This window comes from Triticum dicoccoides, chromosome 3A (assembly GCF_002162155.2).
Source record: "Triticum dicoccoides isolate Atlit2015 ecotype Zavitan chromosome 3A, WEW_v2.0, whole genome shotgun sequence".
Classification (NCBI taxonomy): domain Eukaryota; kingdom Viridiplantae; phylum Streptophyta; class Magnoliopsida; order Poales; family Poaceae; genus Triticum; species Triticum dicoccoides.
The window spans coordinates 677,992,485-678,012,808 of NC_041384.1; the positions used below are offsets into that span (position 1 = coordinate 677,992,485).

At 42.4% G+C, this 20,324-nt stretch overlaps 1 protein-coding gene across 11 annotated transcripts; it reads right to left on the reverse strand.

Moving 5' to 3' along the window:
* Window positions 1–14,659: 14,659 nt before the first annotated feature.
* LOC119270133 lies at window positions 14,660–18,229 on the reverse strand. Of its 11 annotated transcripts, none has more exons than XR_005133945.1 (8): window positions 17,761–18,228; window positions 17,551–17,637; window positions 17,371–17,442; window positions 17,063–17,244; window positions 16,690–16,781; window positions 15,588–15,815; window positions 15,130–15,217; window positions 14,660–14,940 (listed from the first exon to the last, which is right to left on the reverse strand). XR_005133945.1 is itself a non-coding variant. In XM_037552103.1 (5 exons), the coding sequence occupies exons 1-4, from the start codon at window positions 17,953–17,955 to the stop codon at window positions 17,149–17,151; spliced, it is 411 nt and encodes a 136-aa protein (XP_037408000.1). In that variant the 5' UTR covers window positions 17,956–18,229; the 3' UTR covers window positions 14,663–14,940; window positions 15,130–17,148. The 11 variants fall into 11 exon arrangements, 1 of the variants encoding a protein (XP_037408000.1); XR_005133944.1 differs by having other exon boundaries at window positions 16,690–16,791; XR_005133943.1 differs by having other exon boundaries at window positions 15,588–16,781.
* Between the last annotated feature and the right edge of the window lie 2,095 nt (window positions 18,230–20,324).

The window sequence follows — 20,324 nt, forward strand, 5'->3', positions numbered from 1 at the left end:
GTAATGCACATCACATAAGCCTTGCAAGCATTGCAACTAATGAGTTAGTTGCGAGATGATGTATTACGAAATGAGTAAAGAGACTTGCCGGTAACGAGATTGAACTAGGTATTGAGATACCAACGATCGAATCTCGGGCAAGTAACATACCGATGACAAAGGGAACAACATATGTTGTTATGCGGTCTGACCGATAAAGATCTTCGTAGAATATGTAGGATCCAATATGAGCATCCATGTTCCGCTATTGGTTATTGACTGGAGACATGTCTCGGTCATGTCTACATTGTTCTCGAACCCGTAGGGTACGCACGCTTAACGTTACGATGACAGTTTCATTATGAGTTTATATATTTTGATGTACCGAAGTTTGTTCGGAGTCCCGGATGTGATCACGGACATGACGAGGAGTCTCGAAATGGTCGAGACATAAAGATTGATATATTGGAAGCCTATGTTTGGACATCGGAAGTGTTCCGGGTGAAATCGGCATTTTACCGGAGTACCGGGAGGTTACCGGAACCCCCCGGTAACCTAATGGGCCTTAATGGGCCTAGTGAAGGAAGAGGAGAGGAGGCCTAGGGGCTGCCGCACGCCCCTTCCCTCCCAAGTCCGAATTTGACAAGGAGGGGGGCGGCGCCCCCCCTTTCCTTTCTTCCCTCTCCTCCTTCCCCCCAACTCCTAATCCAACTAGGGAAAGGGGGGAGTCCTACTCCCGGTAGGAGTAGGACTCCTCCTGCGCGCCTCCTCCTAGGGCCGGCCGCACCCCCCCCCCTTGCTCCTTTATATACGGGGGCAGGGGGCACCTCTAGACACACAAGTTGATCTTCAAGATCGTTCTCTTAGCCGTGTGCGGTGCCCCCCTCCACCATAGTCCTCGATAATATTGTAGTGGTGCTTAGGCGAAGCCCTGCGACAGTAGAACATCAAGGCCATCACCACGCCGTCGTGCTGACGGAACTCTTCCCCGACACTTTGCTGGATCAGAGTCCGGGGATCATCATCGAGATGAACGTGTGCTAGAACTCGGAGGTGCCGTAGTTTCGGTGCTCGATCGGTCGGGCCGTGAAGACGTACGACTACATCAACTGCGTTGTCATAATGCTTCCACTGTCGGTCTACGAGGGTACATAGACAACACTCTCCCCTCTCGTTGCTATACATCACCATGATCTTGCGTGTGCGTAGGAATTTTTTTGAAATTACTACGTTACCCAACATCCCCAAGCTTAGACGCTTGAGACTTCTTGAAATATTATCTTGGGGTGCCTTGGTCATCCCAATCTTGAGCTTTTGTTTCTCCTTAATTCCTCTCATATCACGGTCTCCCTAAATCTCAAAAGCTTCATCCACACAAAACTCAACAAGGACTCGTGAGATAAGTTAGTATAAACCATTGCAAGACCTTATCATACTCTACTGTAGAAAATCACTAAAATTATTATTCAACATTGCATACTAAATTCCTCTGCATATTTAATAGTCCTATCCTCAAATAGAATCATTAAAGAAGCAAACATATCCAAACAATGCAAACATAACAGCAATCTGCCTAAACAGGATAGTCTGTAAAGAATGCTGCAACATCCATACTTCCCTAGCTCCAAAAATTATGAAAGAAAATTCCCACTGTAGTAAATTTATCAGAGCTTAATATGCAAAAGGTTTCAACATTTTATCACATTCTGACTTTTCTAGGGAATTATTGCAACAGCGGTAAACATTCTGTTTTCAAACAGCAACATGTATACTTGTAACATAGGCATAGTAAAGGCTATCAATGCCACTTTTATTGAAATAAAAGATGCAAAACATTGTTCTAAATAACAGAAAGCAAATCCTAACAAAATAAATTGACGGTCCAAGCAAAACACATATCATGTCGTAAATAAAAATATAGCTCCAAGTAAAGTTACCGATGAACGAAGACGAAAGAGGGGATGCCTTCCGGGGCATCCCCAAGCTTAGGATCTTGGTTGTCCTTGAATATTACCTTGGGGTGCCATGGTAATCCCCAATCTTAGGCTCTTGCCACTCCTTATTCCATAGTCCATCGAATCCTTACCCAAAACTTGAAAACTTCACAACACAAAACTTAACAGAAAACTCGTAAGCTCCGTTAGTATAAGAAAATAAATCACCACTTCAAGGTACTGTAATGAACTCATTATTTATTTATATTGGTGTTAAACCTACTGTATTCCAACTTCTCTATGGTTTATAAACTATTTTACTAGCCATAGATTCATCAAAATAAGTAAACAACACATGAAAAACAGAATCTGTCAAAAACAGAACAGTCTGTAGTAATCTGGATCAAACGTATACTTCTGGAACTCATAAAATTCTCAAATAAATTGCTGGACCTGAGGAATTTATCTATTAATCATATTAGAAAAATAATTAACTAAATAGCACTCTCCAAATAAAAATGGCAGTAATTCTCGTGAGCGCTAAAGTTTCTGGTTTTTACAGCATGATCATAAAGACTTCACCCAAGTCTTCCCAAAGGTTCTACTTGGCACAAACACTAACTAAAAGCAAAAAACCACATCTAAACAGAGGCTAGATGAATTATTTATTACTAAACAGGAACAAAAAGCAAGGAACAAAAATAAAATTTGGTTGCCTCCCAACAAGCGCTATCGTTTAACGCCCCTAGCTAGGCATGATGATGTCAATGATGCTCACATAAAAGATAAGAATTGAAATATAAAGAGAGCATCATGAAGAATATTACTAGAACATTTAATCCTAACCCACTTACTATGCATAGGGATTTTGTGAGCGAACAACTTGTGGGAACAAGAATCAACTTGCATAGGAAGGTAAAACAAGCATAACTTCAAAACTTTAAGCACATAGAGAGGAAACTTGATATTATTGCAATTCCTACAAGCATATGTTCCTCCCTCATAATAATTTCAGTAGCATCATGAATGAATTCAACAATATAAGTATCACATAAAGGACTATTTTCATGATGCACAAGCATAGAATTTTTATTACTCTCCACATACGCAAATTTCTTCTCATGAATAGTAGTGGGAGCAAACTCAACAAAGTAACTATCATGTGAGGCATAATCCAATTGAAAACTAAAATCATGATGACAAGTTTCATGGTTATCATTATTCTTTATAGCATACAAGTCATCACAATAATCATCATAGATAGGAGGCATGCTTTCATCATAATAAATTTGCTCATCAAAACTTGGGGGACAAAAAATATCATCTTCATCAAACATAGCTTCCCCAAGCTTGTGGCTTTGCATATCATTAGCACCATGGATATTCAAAGAATTCGTACTAACAACATTGCAATCATGCTCATCATTCAAATATTTAGTGCTAAACATTTTATAGATTTCTTCTTCTAGCACTTGAGCACAATTATCCTTTCCATCATACTCACGAAAGATATTAAAAAGGTGAAGCGTATGAGACAAACTCAATTCCATGTTTTTATTTTATTTTATAAAATAAACTAGTGATAGAACAAGAAACTAAAAGACTCGATTGCAAGATCTAAAGATATACCTTCAAGCGCTAACCTCCCCGGCAACGGCGCCAGAAAAGAGCTTGATGTCTACTACACAACCTTCTTCTTGTAGACGTTGTTGGGCCTCCAAGTGCAGAGGTTTGTAGGACAGTAGCAAATTTCCCTCAAGTGGATGACCTAAGGTTTATCAATCCGTAGGAGGCGTAGGATGAAGATGGTCTCTCTCAAGCAACCCTGCAACCAAATAACAAAGAGTCTCTTGTGTCCCCAACACACCCAATACAATGGTAAATTGTATAGGTGCACTAGTTCGGCGAAGAGATGGTGACACAAGTGCAATATGGATGGTAGATAAAGGTATTTTTAATCTGAAAATATAAAAACAGCAAGGTATCTAATGATAAAAGTGAGCGTAAACGGTATTGCAATGCGTTGAAACAAGGCCTAGGGTTCATACTTTCACTAGTGCAAGTTCCCTCAACAATAATAACATAATTGGATCACATAACTATCCCTCAACATGCAACAAAGAGTCACTCCAAAGTCACTAATAGCGGAGAACAAACAAAGAGATTATGGTAGGGTACGAAACCACCTCAAAGTTATTCTTTCCAATCAATCCGTTGGGCTATTCCTATAAGTGTCACAAACAGCCCTAGAGTTCTTACTAGAATAACACCTTAAGACACAAATCAACCAAAACCCTAATGTCACCTAGATACTCCAATGTCACCTCAAGTATCCGTGGGTATGATTGTACGATATGCATCACACAATCTCAGATTCATCTATTCAACCAACACAAAGGACCTCAAAGAGTGCCCCAAAGTTCTACCGGAGAATCACGACGAAAACGTGTGCCAACCCCTATGCATAGGTTCATGGGTGGAACCCGCAAGTTCATCACCAAAACATACATCAAGTGAATCACGTGATATCCCATTGTCACCACAGATATCCACGGCAAGACATACATCAAGTGTTCTAAAATCTTTAAAGACTCAATCCGATAGGATAACTTCAAAGGGGATACTCAATTCATTACAAGAGAGTAGAGGGGGGAAGAAACATCATAGGATCCAAATATAATAGCAAAGCTCGCGATACATCAAGATCGTATCACCTCAAGAACACGAGAGAGAGAGAGAGAGAGAGAGAGAGAGAGAGAGATGAAACACATAGCTACTGGTATATACCCTCAGCCCCGAGGGAGAACTACTCCCTCCTCGTCATGGAGAGCACCGGGATGATGAAGATGGCCACCGGAGAGGGATTGCCCCCTCCAGCAGGGTGCCAGAACGGGTCTAGATTGGTTTTCGGTGGCTACGGAGGCTTCTGGCGGCAGAACACCCGATCTATTGTGCTCCTGGATGTTTTTAGGGTATATGCAGAAGAAATACGTTAGGGGGGGCATGAGGGGCCCACGAGGGTGGAGGGCGCGCCCAGGGGGTGGGCGCGCCCCTGCCTTGTGGCCTCCTCGTAGGTCCCCCGACGTGCACTCCAAGTCTTCTGGGCTTCTTTCCTTCCAAAAATGAGTTCCGTGAGGTTTCAGGTCAATTGGACTCCGTTTGATTTTCGTTTTCTTCGAAACCCTAAAACAGGGTAAAAACAGAAACTCGCACTGGGCTTTGGGTTAATAGGTTAGTCCCAAAAATGATATAAAAGTGTATAATAAAGCCCATAAACATTCAAAACAGTAGATAATATAGCATGGAGCACTCAAAAATTATAGATACGTTGGAGACGTATCATGCATCTGTTGGGGAACGTAGCATAAATTCAAAATTTTCCTACGGGTCACCAAGATCTATCTATGGAGTCATCTAGCAACGAGGGAGGAGTGGATCTACATACCCTTGTAGATCGCGCGCGGAAGCGTTCAAGAGAACGGGGTTGATGGAGTCGTACTCGTCGTGATCCAAATCACCGATGATCCTAGCGCCGAACGGACGGCACTTCCGCGTTCAACACACGTACGGAGCAGCAACGTCTCCTCCTTCTTGATCCTGCAAGGGGGGAGGAGAGGTTGATGGAGATCCAACAGCACAACGGCGTGGTGGTGGAAGTAGCGGGATTCCAATAGGGCTTCGCCAAGCGCTGCGGGAGGAGGGAGATGTGTCATGGGAGGGAGAGGGAGGCGCCAGGGCTTAGGTATGGTTGCCCTCCCTTCCCCCCCACTATATATAGGGCCAAGGGAGAGGGGGAGGGTGCAGCCTTGCCCCTTCCTCCAAGGAAGGGTGCGGCCAAGGGGGGGGGAGGAGTCCATCCTCCCCAAGGCACCTCGGAGGTGCCTTCCCCCTTTAGGACTCTCCCTTTTCCTCTTATCCCTTTGGAGCATGGGCCTCTAGGGGCTGGTGCCCTTGGCCCATGTAGGCCAAGGCGCACCCCCTACAGCCCATGTGGCCCCCGGGGCAGGTGGCCCCACCCGGTGGACACCCGGGACCCTTCCGGTGGTCCCGGTACAATACCGGTGACCCCAAAACTTGTCCCGATGGCCGAAATAGCACTTCCTATATATAATTCTTTACCTCCGGACCATTCCGAAACTCCTCGTGACGTCCGGGATCTCATCCGGGACTCTGAACAACATTCGGGTTACCACATACTAATATCTCTATAAACCTAGCATCACCGAACCTTAAGTGTGTAGACCCTACGGGTTCGGGAGACATGCAGACATGACCGAGATGACTCTCCGGTCAATAACCAATAGCGGGATCTGGATACCCATGTTGGCTCCCACATGTTCCACGATGATCTCATCGGATGAACCACGATGTCAAGGACTTAATCAATCCCGTATACAATTCCCTTTGTCTAGCGGTACGATACTTGCCCGAGATTCGATCGTCGGTATCCCGATACCTTGTTCAATCTTGTTACCGGCAAGTCTCTTTTACTCGTTCCATAACACATCATCCCGTGATAAACTCCTTGATCACATTGTGCACATTATGATGATGTCCTATCGAGTGGGCCCAGAGATACCTCTCCGTTTACACGGAGTGACAAATCCCAGTCTCGATTCGTGCCAACCCAACAGACACTTTCAGAGATACCTGTAGTGTACCTTTATAGCCACCCAGTTACGTTGTGACGTTTGGCACACCCAAAGCACTCCTACGATATCCGGGAGTTGCACAATCTCATGGTCTAAGGAAATGATACTTGACATTAGAAAAGCTTTAGCATACGAACTACACGATCTTGTGCTATGCTTAGGATTGGGTCTTGTCCATCACATCATTCTCCTAATGATGTGATCCCGTTATCAATGACATCCAATGTCCATAGTCAGGAAACCGTAACCATCTATTGATCAACGAGCTAGTCAACTAGAGGCTTACTAGGGACATGGTGTTGTCTATGTATCCACACATGTATCTGAGTTTCCTATCAATACAATTCTAGCATGGATAATAAACGATTATCATGAACAAGGAAATATAATAATAATCAATTTATTATTGCCTCTAGGGCATATTTCCAACAGTATCTAGAGTATTAAGTTCATAAAGAACGGAGTAACGCCTTAAGCAAGATGACATGATGTTGACAACGTAAACTCATGCATGAATAAACCCCATCTTTTTATCCTTAAAAACAACAATACAATTAATACATGTCAAGTCCCTTCTGTCACTGGGATTGAGCACAAGAAGATCAAACCCATTACAAAGCACCTCTCCCATTCCAACATAAAATCTTTTTTTGCGAGAAGATAACAATTTCATAGATAATTCAATCTTAGAGAAAAGCCCAGAAAACAGTAGATAATACAAAGGAGTCCTTCTGAGCTCCAACATTGCCGGCATCCCGAATGAGAGGAAGACGTGCCGCCGCCTGTGCTCGCCCATCCGCCTTGGATCGACGAAAGCATCCCCATGGAAACCGGGAAGTCCTCACTCATAGCCTCCAGAGAGGTAATGCCCAGGAACATCGGCTCCACCGCAAACCACCATATCGTCACCTTCGAGATCTTCACATCCCAGATCCGCCGCCCCGCGGGATCTGACTGGGGAAGGAAGCACAACACGAATCCGTCGATTCACGAGTGCTGGGGAAGCAGGCGCACCCTCATGGAGCTCGACCAAGCGTCGGAGTCAAAGGGGACGCACACCTACAACAAAAACCACACCGGCAATGCCACCACCTCCTCACCGCCGCCAGCCGATAACCCTATAGACCCCACACTAATTACAGCCGTGAGACGAGGACCCCCCCGCCCTCCCGCCGCCGGAGCGGCAGACGTAGGACGAGGGATCCGGCGCAATGGCGGCGTAGAGGTGGATTGGCCGGGAGATGTAAAAATTCACCCCTATTCTTCGGACGGGAGAGGGAGAGAGACGTCCAAGCTCGTCTTGAAGGCTGCCTCAACGTAAATCAATCTAGTTGGCCACACCAAATCAATAGATTGGAGAGAAAAACGAAGCTATAATAATCATGCATAAAAGAGTCCAGAGAAAACTCAAATAATATTTATCGATAATCTAATCATAAACTCATAATTCATCGAATCCCAACAAACACACCACAAAAAGGGATTACATCGGATAGAACTCCAAGAACGTCGAGGAGAACATTGTATTGAAGATCAAATAGAGAGAAGAATCCATCTAGCTACTAACTATGGACCCGTAGGTCTGTGGTAAACTACTCACACATCATTGGAAGGACAGCAAGGTTGATGTAGAGCCCCTTCGTGATTGATTCCCCCTCCGACAGAGTGCCGAAAAAGGCCTCCGAATGGGATCTCTCGAGAACAGGAACTTACAGTGGCGAAAAAAGTATTCCGTGGACTCCTTTGTTGGTTTCCTGATTTTAAAGAATTTACAGAGGCGGAGTTAGGTCAAACGGAGCCACATGGGCCCCACGAACCACCAGGGCGCGCCCTGGTGCCTTGTGGGCCACTGGTCCATCTTCTTATCCCCTCCCGACGCTTTCAGGGTCTCGTATGTCCAGAAAAAATCTCCAAAAAGTTTCGTGGCATTTGGACTTCGTTTGGTACTGATAATCTGAAAAACCAAAAACAGGCAAAAAACAACAACTGGCACTGGACACTAAGTTAATAGGTTAGTCCCAAAAAATGATACATAATTTCTTGTAAGTGTATATAAAATGTTCAAGATTGATACTATAATAGCATGGAACAATCAAAATTATAGATACGTTGGAGACGTATCAGCCACCCGTCGTGCCAGCAACGAGAGCCCACAGCCGCGTTCCTCCTCATGGATCGGCTAATCTGTAAAATAATATGAGATGGTGGAACAAAGTTTGGAATTAATTTCGGCCATATTGCATAAAAAAGCTAGAAAAAAAGAGTCGCTCGCAATGTTGAATTTGTGCACCATACCCCAAAAAGTAGGGTTGCATATAGGGGTTATATGCATATTGTTTCCTCAATCCACTGAACTGAGCCAAATATTAATATATGGGGATAGTTAACATTGGGCCAAATATATTGAGCCAAAAATATTTAAAAATCATTGAATTGAATACAGTGTGTGTGTGTCCATTTGAAATCTCACTATTATTGAATTAATCTTCATATTTTTACATGAAGATGACTCCATCCAATAGTGTACTCATGAGGTAGCCAAATTAGCTAGGGGTTCATGCATGGCAAATCACAAATTAATTTGATGGGAACCCTGTATGTTGATAATTCAACACAAATATCAAGGGTTCCCAAATATTAAAGAAACTCTCTCATAATTCAACACATAATGATGAAAACACAATCATAAATAATCCATTAGATCCAATAAATAAAGAAACACTAATAGTTCAACACATAAATGATCTTTTCCCAATAAGATGAAGCAAATAATACAAAGATTCTACCATAGCATGGAACATATAGATCCAAATCAGCCCCTTACGGAATAAACCATAAACTAGGGTTTAAGCTTGTGTCACTCTAGCAACCCATCATCTACTTATTACTCCACAATGCCTTCCCTTAGGCCCCAGTATGGTGAAGTGTCATGTAGTCAACGTTCACATGACACCACCAAAGGAAGCAACAACTTACTATATCATCAAAATATCGAACGAATACCAACATCACATGATTACTTATAACAAGAATTCTCCCATGTCCTCAAGAACAAAATTAACTACTCACAAAATCATATTCATGTTCAAGATCAGAGGTGTATTGAATATGCTTGAGATCTCAACATCTAATCTTCCACCAAATAAACCAACTAGCATCAACTACAAGATGCAATCAACACTACTAGCAACCCAGAGGTATCAATCCGAGGTTTTGGGACAAAGATTGAATACAAGAGATGCACTAGGGTTTAAGATGAGATGGTTCTGGTGAAGATGTTGATGAAGATTAGTCCTACCACAATGAGAGGATCGTTGGTGATGTCGATGGCTTCCACTTTCCCTCCCGGAGGGAAGTGTCCCCGGTGGAATCGCTCCACCGGAGAGCAAAAGTGCTTATGCCCAGGTTCCGCCTCGAGACGGCGGCGCTTCATCTCGAAAGTCTTCTTCTAATTTTTTTTCTTCTAGGGAAAATGGCTTCATATAGCAGAAGATGGGCACCGGAGGCTTGTCAGGGGGCCACAAGTTTGGTGGGCGTGCCCCTGAGCTTGTCGCTCCCTAGTGCCGCCGTCCTGGTATTTCTTCCGCCTATATTTTTTATATATTCCAAAAATAATTCTCCGGAATTTTTCAGGTCATTTGGAGTTGTGCAGAATAGTTGTCTCTACTATATCCTTTTCCGGTTCAGAATTCCAGCTGCCGGCAATCTCCCTCTTCATGTGAAACTTGCAAAATAAGAGAGAAAAGACATCAGAATAGTATCATAAAGTGAAATAATGACCCAAAATATGATAGATAACGGTAGGAAAACATGATGCAAAATGGACGTATCATCCCCTTATAAAATGGCTTACGAAAAAACTTATCATTTATCTCTTGAGTTAGAACTTAGAACATAAAGCCTATTGGGTGACTACTTTCTTTGGTGATCCGGAAATGGATCTAAAAGGATTCTCGGGTTTTCCCCTAGAGGTCAACCTGAGTTATCAAACCCACAGGAGGGCGGCGCCCTTTGAGCTAGGGTCTCAAACAAGTTTTTGCTAAAGAATTAATTCCAACTTTTGACTGGATCGTAAATCAAACTGACACAGGAAGAACACTTATAATAAAAATAGGCATGGGTATGAGGTATTATGCTTAATTATAACCATATATTTGTGACGGGACCAAATATGATCTTAATTTGTGCTCTAGAATTAACCCATCAAGATGTGCTTGCCACTTACCAAAGTGGGGGGTTTGTCCAAATTACGTCTTGGCCAGCTGATACATCTCCAACATATCTACAATTTTGATTGTTTCATGCTATTATATTATCAATCTTGTATGCTTTAGATACCATTTTATATTATTATTTTTTGACTAACCTATTGACTTAGTGCCCAACACCAGTTATTGTTTTTTGCTTATTTCTTTGTTTCACAGAAAAACTATACCAAACGAAGTCCAAATGTGATGAAACTTTACAGTGGTTTTTTGGACCAGAAAAGACCCAAAAAGCTTCGGGGAGGTACCAAACGATGATCGAGGCGGCCACAAAGCTCAGGTGGTGGGCCCCCGGGGGCACCATGTGAGCTTGTGGGCCCACCATGGTTCCTTTTGCCCTAATTCCATCTCCATAAATTTACAAATATTCAGAAACCCCCAGAGCGAGACCCGAAACAATTATTCCACCGCCGCAAGCCTCTATTCTTCGGCGATCCCATCTAGAGGCTTTTTCCGACAATCTGCTGGAGGGGGAAACCATTGGGGAGGCAATCTTCATCGACCTTGCTGCCTCCATGCTGAAAGCACTACTTCTGGGCCTATCTACACATGTAAGTACCATTCGGCCCAAAAGAAAAAATGCACAGGTAAGCCCGCGGTGTAGCAACTCGGTTGTAGTGGGCCGAGAGGGTAGCGTTGGTGTAACAGAGAAAAACAGCCAGACGCGAGTGGTGGCACCACCATGAGATCTAGAGCGTTCAACTGAGCGATCAGACGGCTGAAAACGCCAAATCATTGCAAAGGCTCATAGATGGTTGAGTTTTGGGCCAATCATATATGACGCCTGCTTACATCATATATTCGAGGCTTCAGTCAAGACTCCACCAGATGGGCCAGCCCATGTAACTACCATTCTGTTTCGGGGTTTTTTCGTCCTCTCTTTTTTCTTTACTTCTTTTCATATTATTTTTAAATTTTTTGCACATATTTTTATAGTTTTTGCAATATAAAGCGAACCTTTTATCTAATATACTATGATCATTTTTCATACACACTGAACTTTTTTAGTATAGGGTGAACATTTTTCAAATACACACTCAACATTTTTTAATATACAATGAACATTTTTGTTTGTACATGGAACATTATTAATGTATGATGAACCTTTCTTAAATACACAGTGAAACCATTTTTAATATAGGATGAACTTTTCTTAATATACACTAATACTTTCTATGAAATACATACTGAAACATTTTTTAAACTAGGTTTTTAAATATCTAGCTCCTAAAAACAACAATGGATTTTCTTAGGGGTACAACCAATGTATTTTTGAAAACCTGAGAAACACCAAAGAAAAAGAATGCTAGTGGGGCAAAGTGGACCGACCCATTTGCCCTGGCTACAATGAAGCCACCCCTGGTTGACACATATCATTTCCCTAATAATTTTTAAATCATGAACATTTGTTAAATTCACGAATTACTTTTAAAAAGGGAAATACGTAAAAGAGAAAAGAAGAAAGAACAAAGGGTTGTCAAACAGGGGAGGTTACGCCTGAAATCCTGGCCAAATGGGCTGGCCCACTCTTGTGCTAACATTTTTTTCTTTGTTTTTTCCATCGTGTTTTCTCCATAAAAACTGGCTTATATTTTTATGTAGATAAATATTTAAAAACCCATCAGTAATTTAAATAAATACTTCCGAAAATTGTCTGTTATGTATTCAAATAAAAAAAGTTCGTGTATGTATAAAAAGTTCAGCGTATATTTCAAAATACCTAGTGTGCATTAAAAAAAGTTTGTCATATAAGGAATATTTTTCTTGTATGAAAAATTGGTAAATGTCTATAACATAGAAACACAAAACAAAAAAAATCTGAAAAGGAGAACAGGGAAAAAAGGAAAGTACAAAATGAGAAAAAAAACAGAAACATAAAACCAGACGAAGAAAAAAAAAACATCTAGTCATATAAGCGGAGAAAACAAAGCCAGAACGTAGCACGCACGCAATGAATTCCTTGTCATCTCTGGCTTCAGCGGAGCCGCAACTATATGATGCCCATTGGCGTCATGTCGGATCAACAATTTTGTTGGCTTCCAAAAAATCATGCTAATCGGGCTTACGGCGGCATACTCGGCCTAGTGCATCAGATACCTTCACGTTAGAAGTTGTTCCCTGCCCAAGACTATGAGGAAAATGACCTGGTGTAGGAAAATGAGTTATACTAGAAGAATGTCCGTGCATTGCAACGGGGTCATATTAATTTTAAGAGTTCAATATTAATATTCTCATACATATCAAGTGACATTGACGATCTTTTTTACCATCAAATCCTCACACACACTCTCTCCCTCCCTCTTCCTCACTCTCTCTCCCCATCTCTCTCTCTAACACACACACACATATCCATCTTATTGGGTACGGGACCATAATCCATCTATTTCACACACACGCTACGGGCTACAATGCATATAAGTGAACCAGATAAAGGATTAACGTCGTCTTCAAGGTCGAAACTCATTGCTCCCTCGTATGTTATGCTGACGTCAACGAACGATAGCAGGCTCCCCAAAATTCAATAGTCTCAATAGTCCAAGCTCCCTCAAATCCAACCCATAAGTTGGGGAGAAATATGGTTACCCAATTTATTCTTATCTCTAACACATGGTCCCAACACAAAAAACTCCACTTCACAAGGGGCCTTTATGTTTTCCTGGCAAAACCTCCCCTTCTCACTCGACATTTCTCACTGGAGCCCTCTTCTTTAAAACATGATGATGCCTGCCTCATCTTCGCCATGACACCCTCTCTTCAAACACTGTACTTCTCCACGGACCGCCAACGAGTCCCCCGCCAAACGCCCCGTGCTCCGCCCTGATCACGTCCCAGTGTTAGTGCCAATTCACCACCACCATCAAGGGAAGGAGGCATGCACCACCCATGATGCGCCCCTCCCCCGAAAGAAGGCAGATCCAATTTCTCCACATTTTGAAAAATAATTTATTATTCTATTAGTAGTCTTCCTTCACAGGACCCTGCTCTAGCATTCTCATTGGTAAAATAGTTCATATAAACATGTTGCTAGAGAATAACAAACCAATGTAATCATCAATCAAATATGTTTCATTTAACTCTCTTTATCTATGTCACACATGTTATTAAGAATACAAGCTATAATCTTTCTCCATGTTCTTTTGCTCATCAGATTCTCTGAAGCCACCATGTCATCACATTGTCATGTGAGTAACTTTTACTACTCCGACACAATTCCACCATGGTTCCTATCACCTCGACGCCATCTTGACCGGTTTCCCCTGCCCCCTCGTCACATTCGGCTACGCCATTGTTCTATCATTTGCTTACTCCATATCATTTCGCCATCATGTGCACACCCTTTTCCTAATCCTCTAAATTTATACCATGGCCCCCATCTCCTCTCCTCCAAATCCTCTTCCATTCCTCTTCTCGCAGCAAGCTTGTTGTATCTTGGCTAGCTTCACTCCTATGTATGTGCTCACATCACCATCATATGTACATCTTCTCCTACTCCACCTATTAGCTATGCCTACGGCTACCCCACCATTGATGTGTCCTCTACCTAATTGAGCATCATCCCAAGTAGCATCACTCATCGTTACATCCTAATCGAGCATAATTTTTTGTAAGCATCATTTTCTTTTACACGGAACAATCTATTATCCATTGGACAATTTTAAAATGAATGTACACATTCTGCTTTACCGAAACTTAAAACTATCATGAGTGAATATTCTTCCAGAATGGACTTGATTTCTTAAATAATACACTTACAATGATGTGTACCAGATAAAAATGATTAAAAGGAAGCATTTCCCAGTGGTAACCGTAAAATAAACACTGCAAATCGAGCGATAGAAATTTCAGATTTATTGAAGCCTGGCACTTGAAAGCTGGAGTAGTACGCACAGAAAGAAAAATTATTTTATGTTTTCCTAAAATAAGTCTCCCATGAACACATTGCACGAATGAGCAGGAAGACAGAGTGCAAACTTATATGTACACTAACTGGTCCGTTCATCCATTTTGAATAGACCAGCTACAAAAGCTCACTTGGTTCATTCTCGCCAGAATTCACTGACATGATAATCAAACATGTCCTGCAGTGTCCCCACACCCGGCGCGTCCAACCTGACAATTAAGTGCACACAAAAATAAGACCAACAAAATTTAGCATCTTTACAGGAAAATACACCTATATATATTTCTGGGGTTTCTTACAAAGAAAATCATGGGAATTAAAAGAAGGTTAACATAGAGCTAACAGATATGAACAAACCAGACAATAAATGCATAGCGTCTGGGGAACGAAACCACTACCAGATACATGGTATCGCATGAGTGCCTGCCCTTCCTCTAGCCTGCAACATCTGGGAGCTGCATATATGCTTTCAGATTTGTGCTAATTCTGCAAATTCAGAATATGCCCAAAGACATTGTACATAGGTTTAGTTCTTTGCGATCCAATATATTCAGGAAAGAACAGTTTTAGTTCCATAGAGAAGGAATAAAAAAATTCAACCAAGACACCATCAGCCTGCTTATGCGATCAACATATAATTACTGGATTTCAACTTAAATAAATTCTTTGGAGATGATGTGCTAGCTATAAAGGGAATGACATTTGAGATGGTATACTGAGTCAATCGAACAACAAAAAGGAAGAACAAAATTGCTGTATTACATATTTACATGCAGTCACGTTGGGCACAAACTGAAAAATGAGTTCGCGATAAGATAACATAAGCCTGTCGTAGTTAAATATAACGGAGACGCACATAGAAGCTCTTCGCAGTTCACCGGATGAAATAGTTGGGTGTTCTGGATAGGTGGACTCCCGGTTGTGCCCAGCTGCGGCAACTGCCACACCCCACTGCCACCGGACGGCGCCCCCATCCAGGAATACACAAGTTGCCCCACGCCAACCAAGATCTTTCAAATCTTCTCTAGCATTGTCATCGCAAAAGGACTTTCATCAGTGGCTCGCTGACAATCTCCCCCAAACCCTACAAGAGATTCAAGGAAGTTTAAACTTCCATTTTGCACATGTGCAATTGAGTCACTCACCTTGCTAGATTATGTCAGATCTATTATCCATATTTAAGCCCTCCGAATTATTGTATTTTCCTGGCAAAATAATGGATCAACAAGTTTGTCCCTTCATATTGTCAAACACGGGCTGACGGGACCATCTACTTTGGTCGTTCAAATTATAAAACGCAATCATGATGTTGAAATCTCATCTCATTCCATCACGTGAGCTTTTCCCAGTTTTTTTAAAGAGCTTTTCTCAGTTTTGGACAAACTGAATGACGGTGACGATTTGTATATTGTAGCTTTTCCTTCATTACGCTTCACTGGTTAGATGGGAGAGCGCGCTGTGCCCCTATGTTCAACCCCAAAAACCTAGATTCAAGGTTGTAGGTCATAGTAGTTGTCATCACTCGCAAGCTTGCTTGTGCACTTTAAAAAACTGTATGACGAAGCACATCAAGAGAAGCAAAGGTGCTCTCAAGTTGTTATGCATATCATATAGCACATGTAGGACAACAAAATGACAGTCATCAAGGAAAATATACAATTACCAAAATCAACCCCAAATCAGCACTCCCCTCGCCATCTATGTATCAGACTACTTGGAACTGAACTGTATGTAAAGCAAGATTTAAGTGTTGACCATTAGTCCTCAATGTCCCGTGTGTTCTCCATCATGCTCCTGACTTTACTGTCATACTCTAGTTCGTAGTCTAAATTCAGTTACTGGTTGCACTCACCCCTAAGTGAACACTAAAAGTTTTAACAGGATAAATCACACATATATATCATTTCCTTAGTCAATAGAGTCCTGGAACTGTGTCACAAGATACCGACAAAACTGACCGGAGTTTTCGTAGTTCTCTGAAACTTTTCATGTCTGGTTCGCTACTACTCACAGTTCTTTCCTGGATTCAATAAACCCCATGAAAGCAGACCTGTAAACAACTGAAAATAAGGTTGTAAAATTCATCAAAATCATCTAGAGCAAACAGTATGACATACTTTTTGCACAAGTACTGTAAAAACAAGTATTACCTGTCCTAGCCTTTTGGCTTGAACTGAAAAAACAGTATGACATACTTTTTTACTCCTACAACTACCTTCGTGATGATCGGATGAAAGTGTCGCAGAGACTATGCACATTTATTTTGTTGGATTGTGCAGATCCAATTGAGCAGTCCCTAAAGCTGGAAGGATTATAGTTGAAAAAAAATACCTGGATAGCCTTTGTTGTGATACTACTTGCTTTATTGTCAATGAGGAAGTGCTAGAAGTATGAGAAAAATCCCAGTATACCATCAATTATTGATTACTTGTCAGACCCAAGAAAGCATTCACACCTCCAAGATGTTTGTTAGACTGTTAACATAGCATGAATTCACTTCAGATTACTCCTTTCTGTACATATAATTAGATAAAAGAGAATACTGGTTATGAACTATATTCATAATATGAATGACAGTGTGAATCTCTCGGCAGAATTATGAAGCAAATATTGGTTAGGAACCAAGGTTAAAAGCAAACCTCGCATATGATAATATTGCTATTCTTTTCTTCTTCATTTCCATTTTTTTCTTCAGTCCATAAGTGCATGAACTGAACAACCAAATCAGATTTAAGCAGAAATAGAACAATAGAGGGGTTGGGTGCAGATCATCCAGTTTTAAACATCAAGAACTGGAATTTGCAAAAACAGTAATCTACCTGGCGATGTTGGATGTCGTCCACCGGAGGAGATGGAGGAGCATGTCCCGATGTCCCAATGGAAACTCCTTGACCTCTCAAGTCCATCTACCAAACACGTAAAAATTCCTCAAATCATCTCCAATTGGCATGTCAATCGACATGTTCTTGCTTCCTGACCGGCTCAAAAGAAAATTCAAAGAGAAAATAGAGAGGAACGTGCGTTGTAACCATTGACAGAAGACGCTTGTGAGGGCCAGTGCGGCGCAGCGAGCCGGCGTCGGCAACAGCAAGGGCGCGTCCACCAGCCGCGAAAGCCGAACTGGTCGGGCGCCGCGGGGGCAGCGCGTCGATGGGCGGTCGAGCCGTTGCGGAGGGTAGCGGGGCTCGGACGCGGGGACGGGGATTTCCTGCGCCGGCTCCCATCCGTGGACGGACGCGGATCAGGTCGAGGACGGCGCGCTGATGCCGCCGTGGATCTGAGCGCTCCCTCTCCCTTCCCTTGCCTTGCCTTCCCTTCCTATGCCTTGGGAGAGGAATAGAAGGTTGGGGGCGACGGCACAGGGGGGCGAGGAGATCGCCGGCGGCGGGGTTGGATTGGGGTGCGGCGCCGGCGGCGGCTGCGACTGGAGACGGGAGAGGAGGTAGGGCTAGCGAGGGATTGGTTCTGTCGTGACGCTAAAACCAGCGGAGGGGAGGTGGTGGACGGAACCAAAAAAAATCTAAGAAGGTTAACCCACGAAAAAGAATCAGACGAAAATGGTGGAACGAAAATTCATCGGCGAAGACTACCAACTATCTCTACTCCTAATGGAGCAATTGGTAGTCTCGCTTTCAGGGTTTTTTTCGTCCTACCACTTTTATCCGGTTTTTTTTCGTAGGTTAACCGTCGTAGATTTTTTTCGATGTTGGTTTCTTATTCACCGGTTTCTTTACCCCTCAGCTTTTTCCTTGCAAATCAGCACTTTCCAAACGTGCACGCAATCACGGATCTAAATTTACTAACTTATCCAAATCAACCGATACCTTCCATTATTGCAAATTTCTTTAGGAAACAAATAATATATTTTAAGGAAACAAACAATAGATTTTAAGGAAACAAATAAAAAAATTTAAAGACGCATCATACTTTACTAACAATCATTAAAAATGAAATCTAAATTAATTAACCTTACCTTAAATCACTCAATCACTTTAATTAGAAAACATTTTCTTTCCTAACTGCACCCCGCTTAGTGTGCACATAACAATCCGAAGTAATTAGAGTCACATGATTGAATCCATTTATTTAGAGCGACATGATTGTGTTCCGGGATGGAGGCCATGATTTCGTCGAGGTCGTTGCTGCCTCCTACACTCAGGGTGTGTCGCCAAGATCGAGGCGAGCATGAGGAGCTGTGGCCACCGCCATGGTCACCCCATCGCAGGGGATGGAGCACGCCGTCGGCCTACAGCTTGTGGAGATCACTGTTGCTCTTCAGGTCGCGTGGTGACCGGATCTTGCCGATGTGTCCCTCCCCGACGACCTCCTCTTCGCCCGGTTGGCTGGCATGGATCTCGCCACTACTGCCCTCAACTTCTCTGCCTCGAGCTCGACGGTCAGCCACCATGGATCCCCCAGCTGGAGGGTCACGTGAACCAGCCGTCCTCCCATGCTGCAGCGGCGAGAATGTGACATGGCTCTCCGTACACGAAGAGTGGAGTTCGGTCAAGTACTTATGTACTTGGCCTCTACTGCTGATCCATGTACATGGAGAAGAACAGGCAACCGCTCATTCATGCTTCGTTCCACTCCTTTGCGCTACATTACTGGAGGTGACATTTTTCTATCTCTCTATGTTGTAACAAGCCTGTTGCCTGCATAGTTAATGGATTTTTTATTTAAATTTATCGCTGCTTAGTGCTTTGTTGCAATTGTTCACCCAAGATTCTTATATATAATCTGAGCGTATGTAGGCATACTTAGCTTTGCTATTCCATTTTTTTCTGGCGCATAGAAATAAGAGTATTGTCCAGGTTAGGTATTCAATTGAGTATGGTATTTGGATTGCTATCAGAATGTCTTTTCTATGCATGTGATTTCTCATATCTGATTATAATATTTGTGAAGCCGTGCATTGCACGTGCACTTGGAAGCGGGCCCGTGGCCCGCGCTGGACGGCGCCGACGCCGACCCGAACCACCTCGTCCGCGTATTCTCGGAGTTGTGGCTGGTCGATTTACATGAAATTAATTCCCTCAATTCTGGTGGCAAATATAATACACATAATCTCTACTCCTAATGGAGCAATTGGTAGTCTCGCTTCCAGGGTTTTTTTCGTCCTACCACTTTCGTCCGGGTTTTTTTCGTAGGTTAACCGTCGTAGATTTTTTTCGATGTTGGTTTCTTATTCACCGGTTTATTTACCCCTCAACTCTTTCCTTGCAAATCAGCACTTTTCAAACGTGCACGCAATCACGGGTCTAAATTTACTAACTTATCCAAATCAACCGATACCTTTCATTATTGCAAATTTCTTTAGGAAACAAATAATAGATTTTAAGGAAACAAATAAAAAAATTTAAAGACGCATCATACTTTACTAACAATCACTAAAAATTAAATCTAAATTAATTAACCTTACCTTAAATCACTCAATCACTTTAATTAGAAAACATTTTCTTTCCTAACTGCACCCCGCTTAGTGTGCACATAACAATCCGAAGTAATTAGAGTCACATGATTGAATCCATTTATTTAGAGCGACATGATTGTGTTCCGGGATGGAGGCCATGATTTCGTCGAGGTCGTTGCT

What these genes read in the sequence shown, in the direction of transcription:
- LOC119270133 (XM_037552103.1), bottom strand. Translation starts at nt 17,955, where the DNA reads ATGGGAGCCGGCGCAGGAAATCCCCGTCCCCGCGTCCGAGCCCCGCTA. An exon ending in ACAAGCGTCTTCTGTCAATG is followed by an intron (nt 17,638 to 17,760) that starts GTTACAACGCAC and finishes CGTGTTTGGTAG; the next exon opens with ATGGACTTGAGAGGTCAAGG. An exon ending in GCAATATTATCATATGCGAG is followed by an intron (nt 17,206 to 17,370) that starts GTTTGCTTTTAA and finishes CTATGTTAACAG; the next exon opens with TCTAACAAACATCTTGGAGG.